At 45.5% G+C, this 19,220-nt stretch overlaps 1 protein-coding gene across 1 annotated transcript in view; it reads right to left on the reverse strand.

Moving 5' to 3' along the window:
* Nucleotides 1–2,181: 2,181 nt before the first annotated feature.
* The window catches only part of LOC135510170 (low affinity immunoglobulin gamma Fc region receptor III-A-like), a 47,863-nt gene continuing 30,824 nt past the window's right edge, over nucleotides 2,182–19,220 (reverse strand). The window contains exons 3-6 of the mRNA XM_064930956.1: nucleotides 13,477–13,737; nucleotides 12,260–12,502; nucleotides 4,509–4,649; nucleotides 2,182–2,802 (exon numbers count right to left, since the gene is read on the reverse strand). Of these exons, the coding sequence (XP_064787028.1) occupies nucleotides 2,783–2,802; nucleotides 4,509–4,649; nucleotides 12,260–12,502; nucleotides 13,477–13,737 (665 nt within the window). The 3' untranslated portion in view covers nucleotides 2,182–2,782. The remainder of the gene's footprint in view (nucleotides 2,803–4,508; nucleotides 4,650–12,259; nucleotides 12,503–13,476; nucleotides 13,738–19,220) is intronic.

Raw genomic sequence — 19,220 nt, forward strand, 5'->3', positions numbered from 1 at the left:
GTATAGAGGTATGTGACTGTAGGTGGAGGTATAGAGGTATGTGACTAGGGAGAATACTGTAAGAGCGGCCTACATAGAGGTATGTGACTGTAGGTGGAGGTATAGAGGTATGTGACTAGGGAGAATAGTGTAAGAGCGGCCTACATAGAGGTATGTGACTAGGGAGAATACTGTAAGAGCGGCCTACATAGAGGTATGTGACTGTAGGTGGAGGTATAGAGGTATGTGACTGTAGGTGGAGGTATAGAGGTATGTGACTGTAGGTGGAGGCATAGAGGTATGTGACTGTAGATGGAGGTATAGAGGTATGTGACTGTAGGTGGAGGTAAAGAGGTACGTGACTGTAGGTGGAGGTAAAGAGGTATGTGACTGAAGGTGGAGGTAAAGAGGTATGTGACTGTAGGTGGAGGCATAGAGGTATGTGACTGTAGGTGGAGGCATAGAGGTATGTGACTGTAGGTGGAGGTATAGAGGTATGGGACTAGGGAGAATTCTGTAGGTGGAGGTATAGAGGTATGTGACTAGGGAGAATACTGTAAGAGCGGCCTACATAGAGGTATGTGACTGAAGGTGGAGGTAAAGAGGTATGTGACTGTAGGTGGAGGCATAGAGGTATGTGACTGTAGGTGGAGGCATAGAGGTATGTGACTGTAGGTGGAGGTATAGAGGTATGTGACTGTAGGTGGAGGTAAAGAGGTACGTGACTGTAGGTGGAGGTAAAGAGGTATGTGACTGTAGGTGGAGGTATAGAGTTATGTGACTGTATGTGCGGGTAAGGATGACAGGGTCAGAATATATTACCGTTAACCCAGTATTTATTTCCTTCACACAGTAATTTGGGGGAAAAGGGGCTGGACCAAAGCAAAGAGAGTAAAAGTGAAGGAATCCCCTCCTACCTATCTTAGCACCACCTGGCACGCTAACCAAAATACAGGGGAGGGTCCGCCCACGTCTTACCTTGTGACAGAGTACATACTACGGGTATATGTATGCCAGCAGGCCTCTTGCCTAAGCACTCCCAAGGTGCCTTCCCCTTCGGGAACAAATGAAACAGAATAATACACACTTAGAGTGAACAATTTCGATAATCAAAAACAAAGAGTCCTATTGGCACACACATACCTCAGAAGGACTTGCTACAAAATAACTTACAGACCAACAACAAAACACAGGACATATATGTATGCCCCCAGTACCAAGAAGCTCTCTCTCCTAACAAAGGAACACTGGCTTTTCAAGCTGCAGAAGGAGTCCTCATTGTAATAGAAACTCTCCTCGCGAGAGGGCGGGGTCAGAGCTTCAATCAATGGGTTGAACCAATCAGCTGCTTGAAATCCAGGAAGCCATTTCCTGAAATGCACACATACACTAAACCTACAAACCGAAAACACAGAAACTGGAGAATGTAACAATTGATCATGTAAAATAAATGTTGTGGATTAGCTAGATAGGTGTGAGCAGTATGGCATAAATTACTGGGGGTTGTATGGTGGGACCTGGAATGGAGCATGTAGAAGATACTCAAGGCTCTGGGGGCTGTATGGTGGGACCTGGAATGGAGCATTTAGAAGATACTCAAGGCCCTGGAGGCTGTAGGGGGAACCTGGAATGGAGCATTTAGAAGATACTCAAGGCCCTGGAGGCTGTATGTGGAACCTGGAATGGAGCATTTAGAAGATACTCAAGGCCCTGGGGGCTGTAGGGGGAACCTGGAATGGAGCATTTAGAAGATACTCAAGGCCCCGGGGGCTGTAGGGGGAACCTGGAATGGAGCATTTAGAAGATACTCAAGGCCCTGGGGGCTGTAGGGGGAACCTGGAATGGAGCATTTAGAAGATACTCAAGGCCCCGGGGGCTGTAGGGGGAACCTGGAATGGAGCATTTAGAAGATACTCAAGGCCCCTGGGGCTGTAGGGGAACCTGGAATGGAGCATTTAGAAGATACTCAAGGCCCTGGGGGCTGTAGGGGGAACCTGGAATGGAGCATTTAGAAGATACTCAAGGCCCTGGTGGCTGTAGGGGGAACCTGGAATGGAGCATTTAGAAGATACTCAAGGCCCCTGGGGCTGTAGGGGGAACCTGGAATGGAGCATTTAGAAGATAAATAAAGGGAAGTGAGTGAAATTATAAACAGAGTGGTTGTGATGTCATTCAGAACTGATTAAAAAACAGGCTACATGATTGAGGAAAATCATTTATTTAAATCTATATGCTACAAAGACAAAAGCAATATCTTACCAGGATGATTAATAGAAAAATAATGGTTTTGCACAAAACCACAATAAAACAAAGGCCTACATTAGTTTCATGTTTAAACAAAATAACATAATGACACCAAAATGGGAAAATAAAGAAAATAATTATAATAATTGAATTCTCCTCTCCTGTATGTTTTCTATCTCTGTAACATGTAGCGGTATAACATTATACTGAACCTGTGACAATAATGCCTGAACCACAACACCTATCAGTTGATCTGTATAGACATGAGAAGTGAAGGCATTGACAATGTATCAACCATAATGCTACACAGTATATGACCAGTATATGACTGATGTTAAAGGACAGCTGCTGAATGAATAATACAACACACATATTAAAACACATTCCAATCAGAATAATACATGTATCAGTTAATAGATCACATTAGATCAAATGCCACTATTGTTCCAGCAGGTGGAGCTACAATGTAACAACATACAGCATTGTGACTCACAGTTCTATATTAGAATTCCATGAGTTCCATTCTGATGGTTGTTATGGTGATCAGGTGATCTCAGCCTCACTCTTCAACACGATCACCTGTTCAACACAGAAGTAGTTCATCAGTGTGGCCATGTATTTACTTATCCAATACAGAACCACTTAGAAATGTAAATCATATCAGATGTTTACTAGTCGATACTGTGCTACTTAGAATCCGATCAAAATCTCTTCCAATGGGGCTCCTGCTTATGTCCAGTTCTCCCTTACCAATAACAGGGCAATTTACTAATTATCAATACCAGGGCATTTACTATTTATGAATACCAGGACTATTTACTATTTATCAATACCAGGGCTATTAACTATTTATCAATACCAGGGAGTACAGTTATCAACCCTTTAAACATGGTTCAGAGTTACAGTTACCAACCCTTTAAACATGGTTCAATCAGAGCTACAGTTATCTACAGAGGTCAGTGAACCATGTCCAAATGACATGTACACTGCCCAAATGATATATTGCACTGTTAAGCCATGAATAAACCTAGATGGTTTATTTGTCATGTATGACAAGAAGATAGAGCCAGCAGCATACCACCCTGCATACCGATGACCGTGAAGATTCTCATCTCCCATACAGCAAATGCCAAATTGTTCCCTTCAGGTATGATAGGACCATTAGCCAGTCAGTCCACAGTGATAGGACCATTAGCCAGTCAGTCCACAGTGATAGGACCATTAGCCAGTCAGTCCACAGTGATAGGACCATTAGCCAGTCCACAGTGATAGGACCATTGGTCAGTCCACAGTGATAGGACCATTGGTCAGTCCACAGTGATAGGACCATTGGTCAGTCCACAGTGATAGGACCATTGGTCAGTCCACAGTGATAGGACCATTGGTCAGTCCACAGTGATAGGACCATTGGTCAGTCAACATTGATAGGACCATTGGTCAGTCAACATTGATAGGACCATTGGTCAGTCAACATTGATAGGACCATTGGTCAGTCCACAGTGATAGGACCATTGGTCAGTCCACAGTGATAGGACCATTGGTCAGTCAACAGTTATAGGACCATTGGTCAGTCAACATTGATAGGACCATTGGTCAGTCAACATTGATAGGACCATTGGTCAGTCAACATTGATAGGACCATTGGTCAGTCAACATTGATAGGACCATTGGTCAGTCAACATTGATAGGACCATTGGTCAGTCAACATTGATAGGACCATTGGTCAGTCAACATTGATAGGACCATTGGTCAGTCAACATTGATAGGACCAAAGAGTTAATCAATGTGATTTTTCCATAAATAGACAAGTATTTACCTCTCCATGGTTGCAGAATTGTATCTAATTTTGCAAACTATTGATTGAAATGAATTGTGGTCAGTTCATTTATATTTTGTAGATGTGAATACCAAGTATGTCTACTTCACCATCCACCCATTTCATTGGTAAACTACAAGGTGGTGTAAACACTGTATTTTAATGATCCAATACATAATACGATCCAATACAATACATTCTTGTCATCATTAGGTTTTAGTCCAGAGAGGCTAGAAAAGTGACCAAGATCTTTAACGAGACTGTGCAGGGATCTAGATTGGGGACTAGACTCATCAACATACATTGAGACTGTGCAGGGATCCAGACTAGAGGCAACAACATGCATTGACACTTGGATTTCCCTTGTTGTTCTTGTCGGATCTAATTTTAATAGGTAGCATTTCAATGGCCATAATAATAGAATTCTGATTTACAAATGAGGCGATCCTGTATAAACTCAGGTTCTCACCTTGAGCCCTGCTCCTGCAGCCTTTCACCAGCAGTATGATGGTCACCAGCAGGTAGGGAGACCCCACCAGTAGACTACACAGCAGCCTGGGTAGAGACATGGACAACACTGGGACTGCTGGAGGTGGAATGGGAGTTGGACCTGCACATGGAGAAAGAATGAGACCTGTATTATGAGCACATTTATGGGTAGGGAGACCCCACCAGTAGACTACACAGCAGCCTGGGTAGAGACATGGACAACACTGGGACTGCTGGAGATGGAATGGGTGGAGACATGGACAAAACTGGGGCTGCTGGAGATGGAATGGGAGTTGAAACTGCAGTTGGAGAAAGAAAACAATTTAAAACAACACTGGAGATGGTGCTGGACAGAGAGATGGACAACACTGGGATGGTGCTGGGCAGAGAGATGGACAACACTGGAGATGGTGCTGGGGGAAACATGGACAACACTGGAGATGGTGATGGTGATGGGTAGAGACATGGACAACACTGGAGCTGGTGCTGGTAGAGACATGGACAACACTGGAGATGGAGATGGTGATGGGTAGAGACATGGACAACAGTGGGACTGCTGGAGATGGAATGGGAGTTGGAACTGCAGTTGGAGGAAGATTGAATAAACCCCCAGTGCAATCAGCTAACATGCAATCAATGGAAAATACAATTGACGACCTACGAGGAAGATGAAACTACCAACGGGACATTAAATCTGTAATATCTTATGCTTCATTGAGTCGTGGCTGAACGACGACATTACCAACATACAGCGGGATGGTTATACGCTGTATCAGCAGGATAGAACAGCAGAGTAAGACAAGGGGGGAGGGGTTGGACTATGTATATTTGTAAACAACAGCTGGTGTACAATATCTAAGGGAGTCTCAAGGTTTTGCTCGCCTGAGGTAGAGTATCTCATGATAACCTGTAGACCACACTATCTACCTAGAAAGTTTACATCTGTATCGGTCTACATACCAGCACAGACCGATGCACTAAGACCACACTCAATGACTTGTATTACACCATAAGCAAAGAATATGCTCATCCAGAGGTGGCGCTCCTAGTGGCCGGGGACTTTAATGCAGGGAAACTTACATCTGTTTTACCTGATTTCTATCAGCATGTTAAATGTGCAACCAGAGAGGAAAAAACTAGAGACCACCTTTACTCCACACACAGAGACACGTATAAATCTCTCCCTCGCCCTCCATTTGGCAAATCTGACCATAATTCTATCCTCCTGACTCCTGCTTACAAGCAAAAATTAAAGCAGGAAGCACCAGTGACACGGTCAATAAAAAAAGTGGTCAGATGAAGCAGATGCTAAACTACAGGACTGTTTTACTAGCACAGACTGGAATATGTTCTCCGGGATTCTTCCGATGACATTGAGGAGTACACCACATCAGTCATTGGCTTCATCAATAAGTGCATCGAGGACGTCGTCGTCTCAGTGACTGTACATACATAACCCAACCAGAAGCCATATATTACAGGCAACATTCGCACTCAGCTAAAGGGTAGAGCTGCCGCTTTCAAGGAGCGGGACTCTAACCCGGAAGCTTATAGGAATTCCCGCTATGCCCTCCGACAAACGATCAAACAGGCAAATCATCAATACAGGACTAAGATCGAATCTGTACTACACCATCTCCTACGCTCGTAGGATGTGGCAGGGCTTGATAACCATTACAGACTACAAAGGGCAGCACTGCCGAGAGCTGCCCAGTGACACGAGCCAACCAGACGAGATAAATCACTTCTATGCTCACTTCAAGGCAAATAGCACTGAAAAACACATGAGAGCACCAGCCGTTCCAGATGACTGTGTGATCACACTCTCCTTAGCCGATGTGAGTAAGACCTTCAAACAGGTCAACATTCACAAAGCCGCAGGGCCAGACAGATTACCAGGACGTGTACTGCGAGCATGCGCTGACCAACTGGCAAGTGTCTTCACTGACATTTTCAACCTCTCCCTGTCCGAGTCTGTAATACCAACATGTTTTAACAGACCACCGTAGTCCCTGTGCCCAAGATCACTAATGTAATCTGCCTAAATGACTACAGACCCGTAGCACTCACGTCTGTAGCCATGGAGTGCTTTGAAAGGCTAGTGGCTCACATCAACACCATTATCCCAGAAATTCTAGACCCACTCCAATTTGCATACCACCCAAACAGATCAACAGATGACGTAATCTCTTTTGCACTCCACACTGCCCTTTCCCACCTGAACAAAAGGAACACCTATGCGAGAATGCTATTCATTGACTACAGCTCCGCGTTCAACACCATAGTGTCCTCAAAGCTCATCAATAAGCTAAGGACCCTGGGACTAAACACCTCCCTCTGCAAATGGATCCTGGACTTCCTGACGGGCAGCCCCCAGGTGGTAAGGGTAGGTAACAACACATTTTCCACGCTGATCCTCAACACAGGGGCCTCTCAGGGGTGCATGCTCAGTCCCCTCCTGTACTCCCTGTTCACTCATGACTGCATGGCCAGGCACGACTTCAACACCAACATTAAGTTTGCCGATGACACAACAGTGGTAGGCCTGATCACCGACGAGACATCCTATAGGGAGGAGGTCAGAGACCTGGCCATGTGGTGCCAGGACAACAACCTCTCCCTCAACGTGAACAAGACAAAGGAGATGATTGTGGACTACAGGAAAAGAGGACCGAGCACGCCCTCATTCTCATCGAAAGGGATGTAGTGGAGCAGGTCGAGAGCTTCAAGTGTCAACATAACAAACAAAATAACAGTACAGAGTCAATGTGGAGGCTATATACAGGTTATTACGGTACAGAGTCAATGTGGAGGCTATATACAGGTTATTACAGTACAGAGTCAATGTGGAGGCTATATACAGGGTATTACGGTACAGAGTCAATGTGGAGGCTATATACAGGGTATAACGGTACAGAGTCAATGTGGAGGCTCTATACAGGTTATTACGGTACAGAGTCAATGTGGAGGCTCTATACAGGTTATTACGGTACAGAGTCAATGTGGAGGCTATATACAGGGTATTACGGTACAGAGTCAATGTGGAGGCTATATACAGGGTATTACGGTACAGAGTCAATGTGGAGGCTATATACAGGGGGTACACATCACCAACAAACTAGAATTGTCCAAGCACACCAAGACAGTCATGAAGAGGGCACGACGAAACCTATTCCCACTCAGGTGACTGAAAAGATTTGGCATGGGTCCTCAGATCCTAAAAAGGTTCTACAGCTTCACCATCGAGAGCATGGTTGCATCACTGCCTGGTACGGCAACTGCTCGCCATCTGACCGTAAGGCACTACAAGGGGTAGTGGGTAAGGCCCAGGGCCGAGCTTCCTGCCATCCAGGACCTCTGTACCAGGCGGTGTCAGAGGAAGGCCCTAAAAATAATCAAAGACTCCAGCCACAATAGGCATAGAGCATTCTCTCTGCTACCGCAAGTGATACCGGAATGCCAAGACTAGGTCCAAGAGGCTTAAAAACAGCTTCTACCCCCAAGCCATAAGACTACTGAACATCTAATAAAATGGCTACCCAGACTATTTGCATTGCCCCCCACCCATCTTCTACGCTGCTGCTAGGCTCTGTTATTATCTATGCATAATGTAGATACTTTAATAACTCTACCAGATGTACATATTACCTCAATTACCTCGACTAACCGGTGCCCATGCACTTTGACTCTGTACCGGTACCCCCGTGATATAGCCTCCATATTGACTCTGTACCATAATAACATGTATATAGCCTCCACATTGACTCTGTACCGGTACCCCCTGTATATAGCCTCCATATTGACTCTGTGACGGTACCCCCTGAATACAGCCTCCACATTGACTGTGTACCGGTACCAACCTGTATCAAATCAAATTTTATTTGTCACATACACATGGTTAGCAGATGTTAATGCGAGTGTAGCGAAATGCTTGTGCTTGCAGTTCCGACAATGCAGTAATAACCAACAAGTAATCTAACTAACAATTCCAAAACTAATATCTTATACACAGTGTAAGGGGATAATGAATATGTACATAAAGATATGAATGATTGATGGTGCAGAGCAGCATAGGCAAGATACAGTAGATGGTATCGAGTACAGTATATACATATGAGATGAGTATGTAAACAAAGTGGCATAGTTAAAGTGGCTAGTGATACATGTATTACATAAGGATGCAGTAGATGATAGAGTACAGTATATACGTATACATATGAGATGAATAATGTGGGGTATGTAAACATTATATTAGGTAGCATTGTTTAAAGTGGCTAGTGATATATTTTACATCCTTTCCCATCAATTCCCATTATTGAAGTGGCTGGAGTTGAGTCAGTGTGTTGGCAGCAGCCACTCAATATTAGTGGTTGCTGTTTAACAGTCTGATGGCCTTGAGATAGAAGCTGTTTCAGTCTCTCGGTCCCAGCTTTGATGCACCTGTACTGACCTCGCCTTCTGGATGATAGCGGGGTGAACAGGCAGTGGCTCGGGTGGGTGTTGTCCTTAATGATCTTTATGGCCTTCCTGTAACATCGGGTGGTGTAGGTGTCCTGGAGGGCAGGTAGTTTGCCCCCGGTGATACGTTGTGCAGACCTCGCTACCCTCTGGAGAGCCTTGCGGTTGTGGGCAGAGCAGTTGCCATACCAGGCGGTGATACAGCCCGCCAGGATGCTCTCAATTGTGCATCTGTAGAAGTTTGTGAGTGTTTTTGGTGACAAGCCGAATTTCTTCAGCCTCCTGAGGTTGAAGAGGCGCTGCTGCGCCTTCTTCACGATGCTGTCTGTGTGAGTGGACCAATTTAGTTTGTCTGTGATGTGTATGCCGAGGAACTTAAAACTTACTACCCTCTCCACTACTGTTCCATCGATGTGGATGGGGGGGGGGTTGTTCCCTCTGCTGTTTCCTGAAGTCCATAATCATCTCCTTAGTTTTGTTGACGTTGAGTGTGAGGTTATTGTCCTGACACCACACTCCGAGGGCCCTCACCTCCTCCCTGTAGGCCGTCTCGTCGTTGTTGGTAATCAAGCCTACCACTGTTGTGTCGTCAGCAAACTTGATGATTGAGTCGGAGGCGTGCGTTGCCGCGCAGTCGTGGGTGAACAGGGAGTACAGGAGAGGGCTCAGAACGCACCCTTGTGGGGCCCCAGTGTTGAGGATCAGCGGGGTGGAGATGTTGTTGCCTACCCTCACCACCTGGGGGCGGCCCGTCAGGAAGTCCAGTACCCAGTTGCACAGGGCGGGGTCGAGACCCAGGGTCTCGAGCTTGATGACGAGCTTGTAGGGTACTATGGTGTAAAATGCCGAGCTGTAGTCGATGAACAGCATTCTCACATAGGTATTCCTCTTGTCCAGATGGGTTAGTGCAGTGTGCAGTGTGGTTGAGATTGCGTCGTCTGTGGACCTATTTGGGCGGTAAGCAAATTGGAGTGGGTCAAGGGTGTCAGGTAGGGTGGAGGTGATATGGTCCTTGACTAGTCTCTCAAAGCACTTCATGATGACGGAAGTGAGTGCTACAGGGCGGTAGTCGTTTAGCTCAGTTACCTTAGCTTTCTTGGGAACAGGAACAATGGTGGCCCTCTTGAAGCATGTTGAATATGTGCGTAAACACACCAGCCAGCTGGTCTGCGCATGCTCTGAGGGCGCGGCTGGGGATGCCGTCTGGTACCCCCTGTACATAGCCTCCACATTGACTCTGTACCGGTACCCTTGTATATAGCCTCCACATTGACTCTGTACCAGTACCCCCTGTATATAGCCTCCACATTGACTCTGTACCGGTAACCCCTGTATATAGCCTCCACATTGACTCTGTACCGGTACCCTTGTATATAGCCTTCACATTAACTCTGTACTGTAACACCCTGTATATAGCCTCCACATTGACTCTGTACTGGTACCCCCTGTATATAGCCTCCACATTGACTCTGTACCGGTGCCCCCTGTATATAGCCTCTACATTGACTCTGTACTGGTACCCCCTGTATATAGCCTCCACATTGACTCTGTACAGGTACCCTCTGTATATAGCCTCCACATTGACTCTGTACCGGTACCCACCTGTATATAGCCTCCGCATTGACTCTGTACCGGTACCCCCTGTATATAGCCTCCGCATTGACTCTGTACTGGTACCCCCTGTATATAGCCTCCGCATTGACTCTGTACTGGTACCCCCTGTACATAGCCTCCACATTGACTCTGTACCGGTACCCTTGTATATAGCCTCCACATTGACTCTGTACCGGTACCCCCTGTATATAGCCTCCACATTAACTCTGTACCGGTAACCCCTGTATATAGCCTCCACATTGACTCTGTACCGGTACCCTTGTATATAGCCTTCACATTAACTCTGTACTGTAACACCCTGTATATAGCCTCCACATTGACTCTGTACCGGTACCCCCTCTATATATAGGTACTCCCTGTATATTGCCTCCACATTGACTCTGTACCGTAATACCCTGTATATAGCCTCCACATTGACTCTATACTGTAATAACCTGTATATAGTCCCGTCAGTTATTTTACTGCTGCTCTTTAATTGTTCCTTTTGTTTCTTATTATTTTTAGTAATTTATTTAAATGCATTGTTGGTTAAGGGCTGGTCAGTCAACATTTCACTGTGAGGTCTACACCTGTTGGTTAAGGGCTGGTCAGTCAGCATTTCACTGTGAGGTCTACACCTATTGTATTCAGCATTTCACTGTAAGGTCTACTACACCTATTGTATTCAGCATTTCACTGTAAGGTCTACTACACCTGTTGTATTCAGCATTTCACTGTGACGTCTACTACACCTGTTGTATTCAGCACTTCACTGTGAGGTCTACTACACCTGTTGTATTCAGCATTTCACTGTAAGGTCTACTACACCTGTTGTATTCAGCATTTCACTGTGAGGTCTACTACACCTGTTGTATTCAGCATTTCACTGTGACGTCTACTACACCTGTTGTATTCAGCACTTCACTGTAAGGTCTACTACACCTGTTGTATTCAGCACTTCACTGTGAGGTCTACTACACCTGTTGTATTCAGCACTTCACTGTGAGGTCTACTACACCTGTTGTATTCAGCATTTCACTGTAAGGTCTACTACACCTGTTGTATTCGTAGCATTTGAAAAATACAATTTGATTTGTCTTGAAGCATAGTGGTGGCAGCATCATGTGACTAATAACATTTTATTTTAATTTATTTTAATTAAAAATACATGCTTTGTCATACTTGTGATATACCACGGCTTCCAGCCAATCAGCTTTCAGGACTGGAACCCCCAGTTTATAATGCAGGTTTCAGCACCTCTTAACAGTGTAAAGAAGAACCACCCAGTTTATAATGCAGGTTTCAGCACCTCTTAACAGTGTAAAGAAGAACCACCCAGTTTATAATGCAGGTTTCAGCACCTCTTAACAGTGTAGAGAAGAACCACCCAGTTTATAATGCAGGTTTCAGCATCTCTTAACAGTGTAAAGAAAACCACCCAGTTTATAATGCAGGTTTCAGCACCTCTTAACAGTGTAAAGAAGAACCACCCAGTTTATAATGCAGGTTTCAGCACCTCTTAACAGTGTAAAGAAGAACCACCCAGTTTATAACGCAGGTTTCAGCGCCTCTTAACAGTGTAAAGAAGAACCACCCAGTTTATAATGCAGGTTTCAGCACCTCTTAACAGTGTAAAGAAGAACCAGATAATCTGAATGTCAAGGTTTCTCATATTCTCACCTGTCACAGTCATCCGGCTCTCTGGTGATTCTCCTTTCGAGCTGGAACACTTGTAGAGTCCTTCATCTGACTTGGATAATGCAGGGATGGTCATCTCTCCTGTAGTCTCAGTCCTGATGAAGGATCCATCTTTGTAGAAAACAGCTGTGAGGTCAGAGGGAGTTACCTGATGTCTGCAGCGCAGAGTCACAGAATCTCCCTCAGTCACAGGAAGGGCAGGGCTCTCCAGGATCACAGCTCCAGCTGTATATAATATATAAACATCATATATAAACAGGGCTCTCCAGGATCACAGCACCAACTGTATATAATATATAAACATCATATATAAACAGGGCTCTCCAGGATCACAGCTCCAGCTGTATATAATATATAAACATCATATATAAACAGGTCTCTCCAGGATCACAGCACCAACTGTATATAATATATAAACATCATATATAAACAGGGCTCTCCAGGATCACAGCACCAACTGTATATAATATATAAACATCATATATAAACAGGGCTCTCAGGATCACAGCTCCAGCTGTATATAATATATAAACATCATATATAAACAGGGCTCTCCAGGATCACAGCACCAACTGTATATAATATATAAACATCATATATAAACAGGGCTCTCCAGGATCACAGCTCCAACTGTATATAATATATAAACATCATATATAAACAGGGCTCTCCAGGATCACAGCTCCAGCTGTATATAATATATAAACATCATATATAAACAGGTCTCTCCAGGATCACAGCTCCAGCTGTATATAATATATAAACATCATATATAAACAGGTCTCTCCAGGATCACAGCTCCAGCTGTATATAATATATAAACATCATATATAAACAGGTCTCTCCAGGATCACAGCTCCAGCTGTATATAATATATAAACATCATATATAAACAGGTCTCTCCAGGATCACAGCTCCAGCTGTATATAATATATAAACATCATATATAAACAGGTCTCTCCAGGATCACAGCTCCAGCTGTATATAATATATAAACATCATATATAAACAGGTCTCTCCAGGATCACAGCTCTAGCTGTATATAATATATAAACATCATATATAAACAGGTCTCTCCAGGATCACAGCTCCAGCTGTATATAATATATAAACATCATATATAAACATAACATCAGCTATCTGAAATAAGATGAACCACTAAACACTATAATGTCAGTAGATGGTGTTTGTGGACATACCATGTACTGTGATGTTGACAGCATTGCTGTGTTCTCCAGACCCAGACTCACACCAGTACACTCCACTGTCTGATGGTATTAGTGACATGATGCATGAAGACCCTTGTTGGTTCCCCCAGTCAGTACTACACTCTGAAAGGTTTCCTCTCGATGTGTTCCTCATCACTCTCCACCCAGCAGAGTTCCCCTGAACCTCACAGCTCAGAGAGACAGACTCATATTCAAAGAACTGAGGTCTGTCAGGACTGACACTCAGAGAGGCTGGAAGAGAGAGAGAGGGAGAGAGAGAGGGAGGCAGAGAGAGAGAGAGAGAGAGAGAGAGAAAGAGAGAGAAGGAGAGAGAGAGACGGAGAGAGAGTAAATTATTAAAAATATAGGCCCTCAAGAGCAGTAAACCTGTCTTGGAACAAAGATACTGAATCACAGCAGAGAGGCTATTCTCGAGGGAGAGAGAGAGCGAGAGCGGTCTAAAGTCATATTATTATATATATATTCTAACAGAGATGCTGAAACACAGCAGAGAGGCTATTCTCTAGCTGTTTAACCTGGTGATGAGGGTAGGATACTATCCTGAGACAAGGCTTTATATTCTAACAGAGATGCTGAATCACAGCAGAGAGGCTATTCTCTAGCTGTTTAACCTGGTGATGAGGGTAGGATACTATCCTGAGACAAGGCTTTATATTCTAACAGAGATGATGAAACACAGCAGAGAGGCTATTCTCTAGCTGTTTAACCTGGTGATGAGGGTAGGATACTATCCTGAGACAAGGCTTTATATTCTAACAGAGATGCTGAAACACAGCAGAGAGGCTATTCTCTAGCTGTTTAACCTGGTGATGAGGGTAGGATACTATCCTGAGACAAGGCTTTATATTCTAACAGAGATGCTGAAACACAGCAGAGAGGCTATTCTCTAGCTGTTTAACCTGGTGATGAGGGTAGGATCCTATCCTGAGACAAGGCTTTATATTCTAACAGAGATGCTGAATCACAGCAGAGAGGCTATTCTCTAGCTGTTTAACCTGGTGATGAGGGTAGGATACTATCCTGAGACAAGGCTTTATATTCTAACAGAGATGCTGAAACACAGCAGAGAGGCTATTCTCTAGCTGTTTAACCTGGTGATGAGGGTAGGATACTATCCTGAGACAAGGCTTTATATTCTAACAGAGATGCTGAAACACAGCAGAGAGGCTATTCTCTAGCTGTTTAACCTGGTGATGAGGGTAGGATACTATCCTGAGACAAGGCTTTATATTCTAACAGAGATGCTGAAACACAGCAGAGAGGCTATTCTCTAGCTGTTTAACCTGGTAATAAGGGTAGGATACTATCCTGCCTAACCACTAGGCTACCTGCCGCCCCTCTGTAATTACTGGGACGGAGTAGGGGTAGGTAGAGTTAGTGTGGGGGTAGTGTGGGTTAGGTAGAGTTAGAGTGGGGGTCGTGTGGGTTAGGTAGAGTTAGAGTGGGGGTAGTGTGGGTTAGGTAGAGTTAGAGTGGGGGTCGTGTGGGTTAGGTAGAGATAGTGTGGGGGTAGTGTGGGTTAGGTAGAGTTAGAGTGGGGGTCGTGTGGGTTAGGTAGAGTTAGAGTGGGGGTCGTGTGGGGGTGGTAGGGTTAGTGTGGGTTAGGTAGGGCTAGTGTGGGGTTGGTAGGGCTAGTGTGGGGTAGGTAGGGCTAGTGTTGGTTAGGTAGGGCTAGTGTGGGGTAGGTAGGGCTAGTGTGGGGGTAGTGTGGGGTAGGTAGGGTTAGTGTAGGTAGGTTTAGTGTGGGGATAGGTAGGGTAGGTAGGGTTAGTGTGGGGGTATGTAGGGTAGGTAGGGTTAGTGTAGAGGTACTGTGCAGTAGTTAGGGTTAGTGTGGGTTAGTGTGGGATAGGTAGGGTAGGTAGGGTTAGTGTGGGGTAGTTAGGTTTAGCGTGGGGTAGGTAGGGTTACTGTAGAGGTACTGTGGAGTAGGTAGGGTTAGTGTGGGTTAGGTAGGGTTAGTGTGGGGGTAGGTAGGGTTACTGTAGAGGTACTGTGGGGTAGGTAGGGTTAGTGTGGGTTAGGTAGGGTTAGTGTGGGGGTAGGTAGGGTTACTGTAGAGGTACTGTGGGGTAGGTAGGGTTAGTGTTGGGGTAGTATGGGGTAGGTAGGGGTCAGTAGGGTTAGTGTAGGGTAGGTAGGGTTAGTGTAGGTAGTGTAGGTAGGGTTAGTGTAGGGGTAGGTAAGGTTAGTGTAGGGGTAGGTAAGGTTAGTGTAGGGTAGGTAGGGTTAGTGTAGGGTAGGTAGGCTTAGTGTAGGGTAGGTAGGGTTAGTGTAGGGGTAGGTAGGGTTAATGTAGGGGTAGGAAGGGTTAGTGTAGGGGTAGGTAGGGTTAGTGTAGGGGTAGGTTAGGTTAGCGTAGGGTTGTTAAGGTTAGTGTAGGCGTAGGTAGGGTTAGTGTGGGGGTAGGTAGGGTTAGTGTGGGGGTAGGGTGGAGTAGGTAGGGTTAGTGTGGGTTAGTGTGGATTAGTGTGGGGTAGGTAGGGTTATTGTGGGGGTAGTGTGTGGTAGTGTGGGTTAGTGTGGATTAGTGTGGAGTAGTGTTTATTTATTTTTATTTTTTTCACCTTTATTTAACCAGGTAGGCTAGTTGAGAACAATTTCTCATTTGCTACAAGTTCTCATTTGCTACTGCGACCTGGCCAAGATAAAGCATAGCAGTGTGAGCAGACAACAGAGTTACACATGGAGTAAACAATTAACAAGTCAATAACACAGTAGAAAAAAAAAAAAAAAAGGGGAGTCTATATACATTGTGTGCAAAAGGCATGAGGTAGGCGAATAATTACAATTTTGCAGGCAGCTAAACTGGACAACTGGAACGAAAGGCGGCCAAATGAGGTGTTGGCTTTAGGGATGATCTTTGAGATACACCTGCTGGAGTGCGTGCTATGGATGGGTGTTGCCGTCGTGACCAGTGAACTGAGATAAGGCGGAGCTTTACCTAGCATGGACTTGTAGATGACCTGGAGCCAGTGGGTCTGGCGACGAATATGTAGCGAGGGCCAGCCGACTAGAGCGTACAAGTCGCAGTGGTGGGTGGTATAAGGTGCTTTAGTGACAAAACGGATGGCATTGTGATAAACTGCATCCAGTTTGCTGAGTAGAGTGTTGGAAGTAATTTTGTAGATGACGTCGCCGAAGTCGAGGATCGGTAGGATAGTCAGTTTTACTAGGGTAAGTTTGGCGGCGTGAGTGAAGGAGGCTTTGTTGCGGAATAGAAAGCTGCCTCTTGATTTGATTTTCGATTGGACCGAAGTGTAGATGCGGTCGCATCTACACTTCGGTCCGCAGGTAGTATAACTTTTCATTACATTTCGTTATAGTACAACGGTTTGATTTGTCTAATCTTAGCAATTTCTTCTTAGCCAGCTACATAGCCGTCTTTGTATCAACGACAATTGCATAATTATCGTATTTCGTCGTCCTAACGTATCTGCCCAGCAGCTAGCTAAGCAGCTAGCTAACATCCACTGTCCACTAGCACTGTAGAAACTATTACACTCAACTGAACGACTCGATTAGTGTAGTGTCAGCTAGCTACATAGTTGTCTTCGTATCCAAGATAATTGTGCAGTTTAGAGTGTGTAGACTTAGAGTGATTATCTTAATTTACCGAGGTTAGCTAGCCAGCTATTTGTCGTCCTTAACGTAGGAAATGCTGCTAGCTAGCTAGCCAACAGCTAGCCAACCTCTACCGAATTGAACTCCAACTACCCGGTCAACATTCCGCGTCGCTCCACAGGTAGTATCACATTTTCATTTCACTTCATTACAGTACAACGGTTTGATTTGTTTGATCGTAGCTAGCCAGCTACATAGCCGTCTTTGTATCTAAGACAATTGTGTAGTCTAGAGCGATTTTCTAGGTTAGCTGGCCAGCTATTGTCGTTCTTCTAACGTAGCTAGCCAGCTAGCCCCGAATAGCAGCACTGTAGTAACTATTACAGTACAACGGTTTGTTTTGTTTGATCGTAGCTAGCTAGCTACATAGTCGTCTTTGTATCTAAGACAATTGTGTAGCCTAGAGCGATTTTCTAGGTTAGCTGGCCAGCTATTGTCGTTCTTCTAACGTAGCTAGCCAGCTAGCCCCCGAATAACAGCACTGTAGTAACTATTACAGTACAACGGTTTGTTTTGTTTGATCGTAGCTAGCTAGCTACATAGCCGTCTTTGTATCTAAGACAATTGTGTAGCCTAGAGCGATTTTCTAGGTTAGCCAGCCAGCTATTGTCGTTCTTTTAAAGTAACGGAACGCAATCAACCTTGCTAGCTAGCCAGCTAGCCCCCGAATAGCAGCACTGTAGAAACTATTACACTCGACGGAACGACTTGATTAGTGTAGTGTCAACATCGCAGCCACTACCAGCTAGCCTACTCCAGCAGTACTGTATCATTTCAATCATTTTAGTCAATAAGATTCTTGCTACGTAAGCTTAACTTTCTGAACATTCGAGACGTGTAGTCCACTTGTCATTCCAATCTCCTTTGCATTAGCGTAGCCTCTTCTGTACCCTGTTAACTATGTGTCTATCTATCCCTGTTCTCTCCTCTCTGCACAGACCATACAAACGCTCCACACCGCGTGGCCGCGGCCACCCTAATCTGGTGGTCCCAGCGCGCACGACCCACGTGGAGTTCCTGGTCTCCGGTAGCCTCTGGAACTGCCGATCTGCGGCCAACAAGGCAGAGTTCATCTCAGCCTATGCCTCCCTCCAGTCCCTCGACTTCCTGGCACTGACGGAAACATGGATCACCACAGATAACACTGCTACTCCTACTGCTCTCTCTTCGTCCGCCCACGTGTTCTCGCACACCCGAGAGCTTCTGGTCAGCGGGGTGGTGGCTCCGGGATCCTCATCTCTCCCAAGTGGTCATTCTCTCTCTCTCCCCTTACCCATCTATCTATCGCCTCCTTTGAATTCCATGCTGTCACAGTTACCAGCCCTTTCAAGCTTAACATTCTTATCATTTATCGCCCTCCAGGTTCCCTCGGAGAGTTCATCAATGAGCTTGATGCCTTGATAAGCTCCTTTCCTGAGGACGGCTCACCTCTCACAGTCCTGGGCGACTTTAACCTCCCCACGTCTACCTTTGACTCATTCCTCTCTGCCTCCTTCTTTCCACTCCTCTCCTCTTTTGACCTCACCCTCTCACCTTCCCCCCTACTCACAAGGCAGGCAATACGCTCGACCTCATCTTTACTAGATGCTGTTCTTCCACTAACCTCACTGCAACTCCCCTCCAAGTCTCCGACCACTACCTTGTATCCTTTTCCCTCTCGCTCTCATCCAACACTTCCCACACTGCCCCTACTCGGATGGTATCGCGCCGTCCCAACCTTCGCTCTCTCTCCCCCGCTACTCTTTCCTCTTCCATCCTATCATCTCTTCCCTCTGCTCATACCTTCTCCAACCTTTCTCCTGACTCTGCCTCCTCAACCCTCCTCTCTTCCCTTTCTGCATCCTTTGACTCTCTATGTCCCCTATCCTCCAGGCCGGCTCGGTCCTCCCCTCCCCGCTCCGTGGCTCGATGACTCATTGCGAGCTCACAGAACAGAGCTCCGGGCAGCCGAGCGGAAATGGAGGAAAACCTGCCTCCCTGCGGACCTGGCATCCTTTCACTCCCTCCTCTCTACATTTTCCTCCTCTGTCTCTGCTGCTAAAGCCACTTTCTACCACTCTAAATTCCAAGCATCTGCCTCTAACCCTAGG

This window comes from Oncorhynchus masou, chromosome 23 (genome assembly GCF_036934945.1).
Source record: "Oncorhynchus masou masou isolate Uvic2021 chromosome 23, UVic_Omas_1.1, whole genome shotgun sequence".
NCBI classification, from domain to species: domain Eukaryota; kingdom Metazoa; phylum Chordata; class Actinopteri; order Salmoniformes; family Salmonidae; genus Oncorhynchus; species Oncorhynchus masou.